This window comes from Eretmochelys imbricata, chromosome 17 (assembly GCF_965152235.1).
Source record: "Eretmochelys imbricata isolate rEreImb1 chromosome 17, rEreImb1.hap1, whole genome shotgun sequence".
Classification (NCBI taxonomy): Eukaryota; Metazoa; Chordata; order Testudines; family Cheloniidae; genus Eretmochelys; species Eretmochelys imbricata.
In genome coordinates, this window is record NC_135588.1 from 6,640,344 (window position 1) to 6,654,883 (window position 14,540).

A 14,540-nucleotide genomic window follows, 5' to 3' on the forward strand; every position below is an offset into this window, starting at 1 on the left:
TGTAGAGCACTTTGAGTTGCGCTGTCAAAAGACACTGTAGAATGTCAACAGTCTTAAACTGCATAAATATTTAAGATTAAGCATTGACCCGTTACATTTAATTGAATTTAAATAATCCAAATAAAGAGGAACTGTTTTGAAACTTTCCACAGGTCACAGAAATAAGCCTAGTTCAGTGGTTTTAACTTGTTGCATTTGCTTTTGAGGTCTCTCTGTTTCTGAAAAACTTCACATAATTTGAATAAAATGGAAGACTACATAAATCTTATATCTTCATGTCGAATTGCAGCCCACCAGGATGACATACAACACTTCATCTTGTTCTGAGTGGCTAAGATCCTTATAGATCAAGACAGAGCAATGGACTCTGAAGTCATTTGTATTGGCCACAGCAGTAGAATTAAAAATAAAGGCAACCTCATTTCGAACTCATTTTGCCATGTTTCACTCATGGACCAAACTTAACGAGCTTTTGCTTACCAAAAAAAAAAAAAGTTGGACATCTTCCTTCTCCCATGTAATAAATTGATAGTGGCTTTGACAGAAGATAGAGTTGCTTGTTGATGATTCCAGATCCTCTGACTGGTGTACACGAGGAAAAACATACATTCCCTTCCTCTTTTCTATTTCGTCTGGCTCAACTTAGTTTCTATAGTGTTCAGTTGAAGCACATCAAACTTACACAAATAGTGGGTATTTGCAGAAGGAGCAGCTCTAACATCAAAACCCTGCAAAATGCCACTGATTCTCCCATAAAAAACAGACTCTGGTTAGTGAAGGAGAGATGCTGGAAGATAAAGCAAAAACCCTCTGCTGAGAATGAGAATGGACATTCCTCTAGAATTTAAAAATGGAGAAATACAGTAGTAAGAGCAAAAGTGCATAAGAATCTTGTTAGTTCCAGTATTCCTGTTACAGAGATTGGGAGTAGGTGGGGGGCTGGGAAGGACAGTTATTGGGATACCAATGGCTTTTCAGGATATATTTGTGTTTTACTATAAATCATCCTGTATGACAACTGTTATGGACACTTTATAAATGTATGTATGTAACTATAAATGGCATTAGATCAGTTTGTTTTTTAAACTCAACACGCACAGGATGAACAGATTGGTGTGCAGTCAAGGAAGTTTCCCCCAACACCATGCTGGCATAAACCTTTGAGGTTTCTTTATCTCCCTCTGAAGCACTGAACAGGGACTACAAAAATCAGGTGAGCATATCTTTCCTGATCAAAATTTCCTGCGGAGGCAGGCAGGGGGAAGGCAAAGCATGCAGAGAAACAGTAGACTTCTCTAATCCAAGTCTATATTTCTCATTCCAAAAGTCCTCTTCATGGCACATCACACTATCTACCCCTCCTGCTTTTTAAAAATAAAGTGTAGAATTGGGAACCAGTTGATAAAAACAGGTGTTTTTTTTAAAGACCTTTTTTAAGGTTTTTTAAGGAAGGAACCAACCATTTAATATTTGCACAATTACACAAAACCACAGTGTTTAAAGAATTTGAGCATAAGACACTGTACACAGTTAAAGAACAAAGGCACCCCAAGCAAGTTTTCACTTGTTTTATTTAGGTGAACATATATATGGTCCACATACTCAATGAAAACTGTAAATCATAAAATAATTTGATGACTTAAGTTGGAAAGGAATTAGCAGTACCATCGGTTAGTGAAATAACAAAAAATGCCTTTATAGGGCACATATATTAAAAGAAATACCACTACCAAATGCCTGGATAAAAATGCCATAAATTACTACAGAGGATGAGAATGGCTTTGTAGGATGGGCTGGGGTTTTCAGAAATTTAAAAAAAAACCCACAATTTTTTTTGCTAAATACTTTGACGATTAAGGTTACAAAAAATACAACTGAGTAAGATACTGCATAGTATTTTAATTAAGATAAAGAAATTGATATTGAGCTGTGTAAAGTAACACAACATCTCTGCTTCCATTTCATTTCTGAATAGAGAAATCTAAAATTTAAGAACAAAAAATAGGTCTAGAGTATTCTCTAAAAGACACACTTTGGGTTGAACGTATAGTACTACGAAAATACATATCTTCCATTCTATTTAATAATTTACTTCAGTTAAAAAGTTGTGAAATTCTCATCACAAGAAGCTTATACAAATTCATGACTTTAGTAAATTAACAAAAAAGATTAAACATCTTCTTTTAAACAACGTTTAGCCCTGTTGTAACAATTATACAAGGGGGAAAAAAAGAGACTACATTTGTATGAAGGAGTACAAATTTACACACATTTTACAGCGACTTATACCCTACACATCTACAAAATTCACAGTTATAATACAAGCAGTACAAGGCTGAGAATAAAGCTGTTCAATACCAAAAAGTTTTCTACTTTAAAAAAAGATAAACAGGAAGAGTTTCAAATTTCTGCACCAACTTCAACATTCTAATCAGACCAAACTGTGCTCACACAAACACCCCTCAGCAAACACAAACGGCTTTCCTGGTCTGGTGGAATAGTGAATTGCCAAGCTTCTTCTGTCCCCTCAGGCTTCGCCGCATGGTGAGCTTGTTTGAGTTTTTGCGCTGTGGAGTTGTGGACAGGCTTTCTGGCTGGACGCTAATGTTTCGACTCAGGCTACGTCTTGGCTTCTTCAAAGCTGGGCCAGAATTAGATTCTTCTAATGTCCGTTTAAAGTTTCCTGTAGGTGTCCTCTCTGCTTCTTGGGATTTTGTTTGGCCATTAGGAGACATCTTTAAGCTTTTTTGGTCCATGCTTGAATTTGCTGAGTTGGAAGGGGAGAGGGTAACTGACAAGCCATTGCTGTAAGATTCATGAATCCTCAAAGCTAGTGTTTTGCTACAATTCTCCTCCTGTGGGCCTGGATCCCTAGAGGATGCTACCGCCAACGGTATACTGCTTTTAGCAATCTCACTGGACAGCTCGGAATATTTATCCAAGATCACATTGCTATGCATGAGAGAAGGAACAGGCTCAGAGGAGTTCAGTCGTGGCCATAGATCCTCTTCTAGAAGCTGGGATTAAAAAAGAAGGAATTATTTATCCATAAATATCATTACTCCAATTGTGTTACCACAGACCATGGCTAAAGTATGTGGGTGAAAGATACTATACATGACAGCAGATACTAAAGCTTCTTGGAGACTGGTCTAACTCCAGATCCAGATGCAAAACACACCTGAACATTTTCACAGCGGAGTTCAGTCTCTGGATCTAAACTTGCCAGTTTCAGCCCTCCAACCTTACTCAAGTTTGTTAATTTCCATCAGTAAGTCTATGATGACATATCTGCCATTAGATTTTTCAGAGACCTGTCTCGCCTCAGTTAGCATACGTGTTTTCATTCTCACTGGCGTAAAGTTAATAAGTAAGTCACCGAACTATGGGACCGCCTTGCATCTTTCATTACTTTGGAATACCAACATCGAAAAGGATGTCTGCACTGAATGCCGCACACTCCAGTCTTCATCAGTATCCTCTGCAAAATGAAGGTGCCAATGCTCTCTTTCAGATGTTTTGTGAGATTGTTTCCAAAGTGCTTTGAAGATTAAAAATGTCATTGAATGGCCAAGTATTATTAGGACAAACAGCAAAAGAACAGGCTCTATCTCCTGACCTGAATTACACTTAGACTTTTTAGTTACCGCTGAACAAGGTATCAGGTGCCTGAAGCAATGCTCTGTTGCTGGAGGAGTTCTAATGGCGTACAAGGAGATGGAATAAGGGCCTCCCTGGACAATACTACACTAACCTCTGAATTTACGTTTGTTGCTTCCAATCCTTCTAGGTTAGTAACACACTTATTCCTTACAACTGGGGAAGACTGAATAAAAATTAGGCTCTGGCCTTTCAAAACTCTCTTTATTCAGCAAAGTAAATTTGGCTGTTTTCTGCACAGCAAAGTTATTCTGTAATTTGAAGAGAGAGAGTGTGGTATAATGCACTGGAAGCCAGGAACTTCCTAATTCTAATCCTGGCTTCGCTGCTCTCTGTGGCCTTTGGTAAATCATTTCTATCTCAATTTCACCATCAGGAAAATAGAGAAGACTTCACTATCTCACAGTAGGGCTGTATAAACTGCTATTTATGCAGTGCCCTTTACATGCAAATGTTGACACAATTATTAAAAGATTCAAATTGTGGAGAAATTGCTGTTTATTCAATAAGAGACCTTCAAAGCATTTTTTCAAGGCCACATCATTTTATTTATTACCAACGTAAAGACAATAACCTAATGACTATCTTATTCCAGAAACTGTATTATACTGCAAACTAAATGCACCTGCGGTTACTGCAGTTGAAACTGAACGCATTGAAATAATACAAAAGATCTCAAAATCTAAGTACTTTTGAAAATCAGACCTTGAGCAACCGTAGCCCAGTTTGAAGTCAAAGGGGCCTGTTGTTGCTCAACACATCTGAAAAATTAGACTCTACGCTTAAAAAAACACTTCAAAAGACAGGCTGGCATATCAAAGGGATTTTTTTTCCAGTGAGAAACCTGGACATTACTGAAAGATTATTGTATCTTTGATGATCCAATGTAAACCAAATTTAAATAGTTATTGCAAAAAAACAAAAAGGATAAATTCAAACTTTTAAAAGATGTGAATTGAACTGTTTGAGATGCTATCAATAGATCTGATGACAGACATTTATGGACAGTATTTTAGAAGTTATTCTTTCACTCAGTTCTAGTGACAACACAAAAAAACCCATGTAGTTTACACATTCGGAGGTGCTTTGTGAACTGTTGCCTAATAGACTCAATTATACTTTTGAGACTGGCTCTTTGTTAGACTTTTAATCTGGCATATCTTGCTATGCAAGATCCTCAGTGCTATGGCTCTCATCACCGATAGCCTTGCTCGATATGGATAGCTGCAGTAACACAATGATTTGGGGCACTAAAATGGAAAAAATTAGGAGAGGGAGTAGAAGGGAATTTAGGGTGGAATGGGGTAATGAGAAGGGAAAAAAAAAAAAAGGAACTGAGGGTGTGGACCAGTCAAAATTCATTCCTGGGCAATCAGCTGCTGACAGCAATAGGAAATTGTTGAGAGTTTTTTTTAAATCTTAGGACTATTTCAAGGATGAATCAGTTACAGTTGGCACCAAAAAGATCTGACTCAGAAACAAGGGGATACTCTTATTTAATTCAGGAACTTGGCTTTGGCCTCCATTTTATTTCAGAAATAACCATACTTAGGAGACATGAAATTGTTAAGACCCAAAGTTACAAATGCCTCTTTAGTTCTTTGAAGATAACAGACAAAGGTGTTGGTTCTTATCAATACCCTCCACACTTAAACTTTGTCTACATTATGCAACTTTTAGTGACATGGCTATGCTGCTAAAAGGCACGCAGTGTAGCAGAGCTCTCCCGCTGACAAAAAACTTCCACCCCCAACGAGCAGCGGTAGCTTTGTCAGCAGGAGAGCGCTCCTGCCGACAAAGCCCTGTTCACACATGTGCTTTTTGTCGCAAAACTTTTGTCTTGGGGGGGGGGCGGATTTAAACACCTCTGAACAACAAAAGGTTTGTCGTTCAGTTGCCAGTGTAGACAAAGCCTTAAAGGCCGAGCCATTTCCCTCCAAGACACAATCCCCAAGAGTAAAATGTAAATAAAAGGAACCATCATCAGTAACCTCTTGCCACTGGCTCACATCTAACACCCATGGCATGCACAGTTTTGATGATGGATCTCAGGTTGGGAAAAAGGCAATTACAATCCATGAAAGCATTAACTATCTGGCTAATTCAGATCAGGTACTTCCCTCTGGTTTTAGGTATTGTGATACTGATCGTCCTTCTGGTATGGTTATTAACAGGAGCAAAGACAGATGTTTTTCAGATGGGAGATAAATACTTGTAGTGTCTCTCCATACATGAAAATGCCAGATTCTTTACATAAAGGAACTCTTACTTAGAAGGGACAGAAAAAAGCTCCAAAAGAGTAAACAGACCTGAACTCCTAGTGTGACATCTCACTTTCTCATTGGGGAGAAGTGAATTTCAAGACAATAATATGACCACCACTAGACTCATCTCACACATGGATATTCATATCTAGGATCCTCCGCTCCCCTCTTGTACCATGATTTCTTCCAAATAAGCTGCATCCCAGGAAGAATTTGGCCTCCCCTACTTTTACATTACCATGTAGGAGCAAGGCTCCAATTTTTAAACTCCTTAAATTATGTAATCAGTGGCTGTCTCCCTAATATTTCCCCATATACATTTCTCAGAAGAAAAATTATTTGGAAACAATTCTGTGGCTATTGTGAAACTGCAACGTTTACTCTGATGAGAGGAATTAGTAAATACAGTCAAAAGTCAAACATTACTGGAGTTATGTATACTTCTGCAAAGGTTAGGTCATCAACACACTGGTTAAAAGCGATTGGACAGCAGATCTGAAAAAATACGTCTTAGAAAAAAGGGTTTTGTCCACTTCTTGACGTGCCAGAAATACTGGTTGTGAGTCTATACAAATGACTTCCATTTGAGACTGAATATTTGAGATTTTAAATTTTGAAGGATATAGTAAAAACCAATCCATTTCTCACTGTCTCATAATACAACAACTCAGTCAACTTTAAGTGAAGAGCAGGTAAATTTATATACCAAATAAAATACTTTATATACCTTAGTGTATAAAATACTCTGTATTCCGGTAGAATTTACTGTCAGAGTCAAATAATGGATTTTTTTTTAAAGGCTAGAGTATGATTATCACAGGGATCAGGAAGCAATTACCTGCTCCCTCATGTACAGCATTATAAACTGGGTGGATTATGTATGGTTTGGGCAGTGGGGGTTGCCTGCTTCTGGAAGATCAGGTATTAGTTATTGCAGAAGGCACAAGTCCAACTTTTACCGTTTGAACCAACAGGAAAAATTCTGTCCCTCATGGGCTATTTTAATCCTCCCTCCAAAACGGAATTGGTTTCTTTTTAAAAGGCTGAAGCAAGGCACAATGCAGTCTTCATTTACCCACACTCTGGTTCCCATGCTAGTTAATTTTAGGTTTAACGTAATTTGAATTTCATGGAAAGAAAATGAGTCAGAGGTGCCTCCTGCGCTTGAATTTTACTCAGAAGATGTATTTAGAAGCAGTTTGCTCTTTAAATGGAAAACCCTGTTGGTCAACCATTACATTAACCCGAGTGTGGAAATCTGCTCTTCTCACCATTATTGTGTCTCACTGAAATGAAAAGTTGCTCCCATGCCCATTGCAAAAAAGGTTACTTATTAGTCAAGCCAGAATAACGACCTGAAAAATATAGGGAAGCTCCTTTTTGGCTTTCACAAAAATACACAAAAAGGGACACAGATGCAGAGTCATTCCATTTATTCTAGTCTGTCTAGAGATGTTTGTTTTTCCTTAAATGTTTCAATATTATTCTGATAGGACAGTTGCCCTGTTTTCTCTCTCTCTTTTTCCACTTCCTGCTTCCACTTTTTCCTTTCCTTCCACTTTTATACCGATTCTGTGAGAATAGATGGTATTTGTTACTAAAACAGCAACCTATACTAATGCTAAAAATTATATTTGTGGTATCTGTGTAGTCATTTCAGTTTTAAAAGAAATCAAGTGGGATAGGAATGAATTATCCTAAATAAAATAAATATTTTTAAAATTATAAAATAAAACTGTAAAGCAGGGCAAGAGGAAAAAAGTGTACTTAAAATGGAACCAGCAGATTTAATGGTAACCGTTCTATGCCTGTGGCCAACTGAATTTTACCATCAGGGTCCTGCTAAGAAAAAGAGGACATACAGGCCTTGTATACATGAGGAAATTGACCAGAATGGCTACAGAATAATAAGCTATTCTGCTATAGCTCCCTGTGTGGACACACTGTTCTGGAATAAAAGAAAATTTCTTCCAGAATAATTACCTCACACACAAAGTGGAGTAATCATTCTGGAATAAAGTCACTTTTATTCCAGAACAATGTGTTCTGGCCACATGGGGAGCTATTCTGGAATAGCTATAGTAATATAGCTTATTCCGCTGTACCTATTTCAGTTATTTTCCCTATATAGACAATCCCTAAAACAAAATAAAAAGTTACCTTCATCTCAGTACTAAACATCACTTTGAACTGTTAAAAGTAACAGTTTAGCACTTACCTTTGAGATGAAAGACCATTTGCCTTGATATGAGTCTAACATGTGCTGCATACTCCAAAACAGCAAGAGGACTTTAAGGGGGGGATTTGCAGTCCCTTAAAAACAGCCTAGCAGGCCCAGCAGAGAGCTGAAGGGCAGTTTGAAAATGGCCATGAAAGGAATGACACTCCTCTTCTGAAGTTTTGACCTAGAGCTTCCATTGCTTTTGGTATTGGTCTGACCATTTGGAGCACAGATTTCTACACCACACAGAATGTACTGAATTTATTTACATGAGTGAAAAGGCGGGAAGGGATATTTAGAGTAGTTATTTGAAATGCTAGTTCTGGGACATTTTCAAATCAACATGACCCAAAGTTTACTTGACAAGGGCTGGAAATAATTCAAAAGCTGTACACAAAAAACCACTGACTGAAAAACAGGAATAATTACAATTCAGATAATCTCTCGCCACAGAAGACTTTGGGATTGCTACCCTTTTCAGTGGATTTGGGGTTCCTCCCATGCATTCTCCTGCTGCTACTGAATGGAAAAAACCCCACTTGCTGTTTTATTAGCTTTCTGTCTCTATATCAACCAAATGTTAAGTACTCTCATCCTAATCTTTGATTTTCAATTTTACTTTACCTAAAGGATGGCTATTCAAAGACATTAGAGAACAAACATCCACTCACAATTATATCCTAGTCTTTAACAACAAAATGGTAAAGACCTTCCAAAAACCTCCCTTCTATGTTAATGGACAAGGGTCTAATTCAAAGGAAGATCCCTGTAAAAATAAGGCTGTCTCTTTTAATGAAGAGAATTTGAATTGACAGATAGATGCAGATATGCTCTCCCAACCTGAAAATAAAAGTGCTCTTAAAACAACTAATCATTTCTCGGTTTATGTAGCGTAGGGAAATGCAACTACTCATTAGGAAGGATGCTGTACATATAATTTAAATACTGACCTTTTTAAAACAAAAATACACCAACCACCACCATTCTATCGTTATAGATTTCAGTTGTTAGCATTCGACTGGTAATTCAAAAAGTGTCAAGATTTTAAGATTACGCAGAGACTTTGAATGTCCCCAAGTCCAGAGCTCATACTTTTACACTCTTGATTTATATTCCCAGGACTAAACAACTGAAGAACATATGCTAAAAGGAGAAGTGTGTGATCTTTCTGAGTCACATAAGAAGGCTGCCTCTCTCTAGTGAGAAGAAGCAGGAGGTGGATGAGGAATTAGCTATAAATTTTGTGGGTTTCATTCTTAAAATTCTAAATAATTTTACCTTGACAGGAGGGGTACAGCAGCGGGACGGTGTCATCATGCACATATCAGGACTGCTGTAGCAAGGGCCTTCTGCCAAGTTGAGATACAATTCCTCTTCATTTTCCCAGTTGCTCAGATCGTCCAGCACCGGCGAAATGCAGATTACAATAGCACTAGTATTATCTGCACGAAGCATGCGCTGCCTCCACCGACCTAGTGCTCTGTTCACCAGCATTTTGGCACAAGACTGTCTGTGTTCTCCCTCAATGTTTAAAGGAAAAACAGAGAAAACCCATCACCATTATACTGTGATCATAAAGTGAAGAAATTATATGGCACAGTTTGCAATTCTCTACCTCTACCTCATGGTCGTAAAGCATCAGAATTCAGACAAACCTGCATCTAGCAAACAGACAGACAGAATGGTAGTCAAGAACTGTTTGAATAAATTAGTGTGCAAACACCAGTTACAGTGAAACTTTGTTCATAATGACGTCACATGGAGGAAACTCATTTTACTAATTTTTTTTTAAAAGGTAACTGAAGTGGTTATACATTTGTACCTACTCATTGTGACCTGTCTGTGACTTTTACTAAAAATACCCATGACTAAAACATAAGCTTTATCACAATAAGTTTACCATCACTGTAATAGCTCCATGTATGTTGTAACAGTATTATTAAGTAATAACACTCGATGTCACAACTGCATATACTTTTAAAGTGTACGGCAATAGAGTAACACAGCAAAAAAGTGAGTTAATAGCTATCATGTGATCTTAAAGTAGTTGACAACATAAACATGCCCTCACCATAAAATACTGTTTCTCCTCATGATCCTGGCACATAGAAATAGCATCTTGAGGTGGGATCATGTTCCACAGTCCATCACTGCCTAGGATAATGTATTTGTGCTTCTGGGGATCAAGCGTATATACACTAGTGTCTGGTTCAGGAGACACAACAAATTCACCACTGTAGAAATCGTAACTCCACAGATCACCTGGGGAGGAGGAAAACACAAAAATGTTTAATAAAAAAGTCAGTCAAGGGTCATCATTGTCCCCTTATTATAGCAGTCTTCAACATCAACCTTCAGTGAAATGCCTGTAAAGTCTATCAATGCAACTCCCTTAGTGAGACACTCTACTTATGAGGTTTTGTTGTTGGTTTTTTAATTGCTCATTTCTGGCCATCCACTCTTTCAATAGTATGTTCTGATTGGTTTATTTTTTACTTCATTTTAAAAACATGTTTATAAGAGGTTCTCTACTCCCTGTTGACGTTTGTTAGGGTCCTTTCAGGAAGGGAAAAACTGACTCAATACACAGGAAACAATGAAACTGACTATACTCTAATATGTCAAATACGCTAAGTAAAACTGTTGCAAGAAAGAGAAGTGCTTTTTCCCCATTAATTTCTTTCAGTTATAGTGATTTTAGATGTTACTTGTAAAACCAGTAAAATTTTCAGACAAAAATGTGGTTTTCCAAATTGGTCCCTTTAAATCAAGGAGCGCCATCATTCTGTTATGCTAACACTTTCTTGCCTTCTCCTTCCAGGCCTGACAGCATAGTTTCTACAAGGCTAACCTCTACATCTCTTCTCTTGGACATTACCTGCCCTATATGTAGCATCCTATAATTGTAGAAATAGAATGAAAAGTAATTTTCTTATAGAAAGTATCTTCCACTTGATTCTAGTAAATAACTCCTTACAAAGGCAACTGAAGGTTTGAAATTAACAATGAATCCAATAGAATATTTACTACCATTTTCCAGACCCTGGCAGGTCTCTTCCTGTATGCAACACGTGCTTTAAAGTAGAAATTCATTCAATATCAGAGGGGGAAAGCATTTAGAATCTAAAGAACTTCATTTTAAAAGCAAGTTTTTCAGCTTGAGACTTCAAAAAGTGTAACTGTTTGTGTCCTTTTAACAGTTCTTTTTGACATCTTCTTTCCCCACTCCACCATGCCCCTTTAAAATAATAAAAATAAATTCTTTGTCTCCCTGCTTCCTGGAGTAGGAACTTTTCCTTTAGCTCCACTCGGCACTATCAACCAGTACAAAAGGTTTTTCAGAAGAACAAGGAATACTTCAAATCAATTACTCCACTTCACTATAGCGAACATCAATGGGCCATCCTCCTTAAAGAGCCAATTCACCTTCACAGCAGCAGCAGCAGATAACATACACATGCTTCTACTAAATGCTAATTAAAAGCCTTGCCCACTTGAATAGAGGCACTCTCTCCATCAGCAGACTAGCACAACAAAGCTCACTGGCTGGGAACAAGATGAAAATAAATACTGTCGCAGTCAAGCTGAGCTCCAGCGCACCAATTATTGTGCATGTAATTGCCTCTAAAAGTCTCTATAGAGCACAAGCTTTTGTTCAAATCTTGCCTGCCATTGCCACAACAGATACAATCTTAACTCCTCATTTATTTTATAATCTTTTTATAGCTATTTTAGGATCTGTTCCTGCCTCCTATTAAAGTCTTGCCATGGAAGTCAATGGCAGCATGAGACTGAAACATGGGAACAGTTCTTTTGCTTGATTGTTTTAACTGATCCTTGACAGATCACTATTGTTTTTGTCAGTATTGCTTCTTTACCTCTTCGAACTAAACAAGCACAGTTATAAACAATTTTGTAAGGTGCTTAGCCACTACAGTGGCCTTGCATCCATGTATTTAAGTTTACACAAATAAACTTCAGAGTAAGAGCCGTGTTAGCCTGTATTTGCAAAAAGAAAAGGAGTACTTGTGGCACCTTAGTAAATTGGTTAGTCTCTAAGGTGCCACAAGTATTCCTTTTCTTTTTACAAATAAACTTGGACATATTATTTCACAGATTTAAACAAAAGATATCCAATGTTCATATGTTGTCTACAGAGAATGTAGCACTTCCATAACATCTAGACCAACTTTGAATGACCATCTTCTATATCTGAGAGGCAAGAGTACAGCTGAAGATGGAAAGGAGTGGATCTGTTTAAACATACACATTCCAGTCGAAAGGAACATCCTATACATAGAAATATGTGGAGTGTCATAGACATACAGCAATTTACATTTCTACATTAAAAATGTTGTTGCAGAAATTCAGCTATGTGGTCCCCAACTCCAAGTCAGTTACTTTGGATTCCCAGCCTTGTGATGAGGCCCCCTTTCCTTCTCTTTTACCCACTGTGTCAGGACAGCTATCCACCAGACAGAGGGTGACTACCCACCGCAGCGTTTAAAGATATATTAGACAGTGCAATCCAATCAAGGTGTGTTTGGGTTTGGCCAAAGAATGCTCATCATACCCATTTACCATCACATTTCTAGTTGTGATTATTCCAGTTGTGTCGAGTTGCACCTGTGAATTAATGGCAGTAAACATGTTTTCGAAGTAGGAGACACAAAATACAAAGCCAGGTGTGTAGCAGATTTAACTCTCCATAAATAAACAAGGTGCATAATATTTACAGGGATTCAGACAGCTTAAATTTGTTGCAGAGCTACATTATCCTCCCTTTTACAATATATTACAGGCCAGAGGCAAAGAATGGAGAAGTAAAGCAGCACAAACAGCAAGCTTGCTGGAAGTGTAAAAAAAAACCACAAAGATTTCTAAGTGGGTTTGAAGAAATATTCCTTATAGGACTTCTACCCTATGAGTGCTATAAGTAAGGCTGTGTTTTAGTCACAGGTATTTTTAGTAAAAGTCGTGGACAGGTCACGGGCAGTAAACAAAAATTCACAGCCCGTGACCTGTCCATGACTTTTACTATGTACCCCTAACTAAAACTTGGGCAGGGGGGCCACTGGTGCTGGGCGGAGGTGGCCCGGGATTCCTGCCAGTGCTGGGGGGGAGGCAGGCAGCAGCGTGCCGCCCAGGACCCCCGCTGATGCTGGGGGAGAGGGTTGGTGGGGCTGGCAGACTCCCTGCCTGGCTCCTCCTGGCATGTTCCTTAAGTTCCTAGAGGAAGGAGCAGCCAGGGGGGCTCCGCGTGCTGCTCCTGCCACAAGCACCGGTTCTGCAGCTCCCATTGGCCGGGAACCGCAGTCAATGGGAGCTGCAGAGGTGACACTTGCAGGCACAGACAGCGCACGTAGCCCCCTGGCCCCTCTGCCTAAGAGCTGCAGAGACATGCCAGTTGGAGCTGGGGAGCTCTCCCCCCCCCCGAGGTAAGTGCCGCCCCACACCCCAACACCCTGCCCCAGGCCTGAGCCCCCTCCCACACCCAAACTGCTGCTGGCCCAGGGGCAGCTCGTCTCGGGCAGCCCCTGAGCCAGCTGCACCAGCTGCCAAAGTCACAGAAAGTCACGAAATCCATGATCTCCGTGACAGACATGCAGCCTTAGCTATAAGCAACCTATCCTGCCACTGGTAAGGGATCTGAAGACCTGACAGCTGCTAAATACTGAACTCTCACTGTGAATCAACAAAAGCACATGGCCTTCACAGGGTACAACAGAATAGTGCCATTGTCCTGAAGCTCATTTTTGTGCGTGTGGCATGTAACACAGCAGCATGTTGGAGCTTTGCTTCTTAACAAACAGGAGTCTCCCTTTCTACATTCACAAGCAAGTTTCTGGACAGCATGTCATAAGAGCATGAGACAGAGGGAGGGGACAGTGAAAGCAGTGTGGTCTAAAAACTAGAGTAGTGGACTGGGTGTCAAGACTTGTGGGTTCTGTTTTCCAATCTATCTCTGACTTATTCTGTGACCTTGGAAATGTCACTTATCCCAACTTTACAGATGGGGAAACTGAGGGGATATTTCCCTACCTCCGAGATGTTATCATTAAATGTTTGTAAAGCACTTTGAGCTCCTCATATAGAGGGGGACACAACAGAAAGGCAATGCTTTTTCTTTTTTTTTTTTTTTTTTTTTTTTTAAAATAGTGTCAATAATGCACCTTCACAATGTACATGTGCATTTCCTGTAGGTATTTTTGTAGTTGCTATTTTACTTACATTCAAGAAGAGGGGCATCTTTAGAAGTGATGCTGAAGAATTACCATGAAGCAACAATCTAAGAATTTCTTTGCTCTGAGTGGTTTGTGTTTCAGCTTCGGTTATTTAATTATATAAGCGAGGTTCAGTGGTTGCATTGTGTACTTACCAATGGGTAATGTGGA

The 14,540-nt window shown here is 38.9% G+C and overlaps 1 protein-coding gene across 1 annotated transcript in view; it reads right to left on the bottom strand.

Annotated features, from left to right (window-relative positions):
• Window positions 1-1,553: 1,553 nt before the first annotated feature.
• Window positions 1,554-14,540, bottom strand: part of PPM1D (protein phosphatase, Mg2+/Mn2+ dependent 1D) — a 37,355-nt gene continuing 24,368 nt past the window's right edge. Inside the window, exons 4-6 of the mRNA XM_077836684.1 lie at window positions 10,217-10,407; window positions 9,424-9,666; window positions 1,554-3,017 (exon numbers count right to left, since the gene is read on the bottom strand). Coding sequence (XP_077692810.1) covers window positions 2,463-3,017; window positions 9,424-9,666; window positions 10,217-10,407 — 989 coding nt within the window. The 3' untranslated portion in view covers window positions 1,554-2,462. The remainder of the gene's footprint in view (window positions 3,018-9,423; window positions 9,667-10,216; window positions 10,408-14,540) is intronic.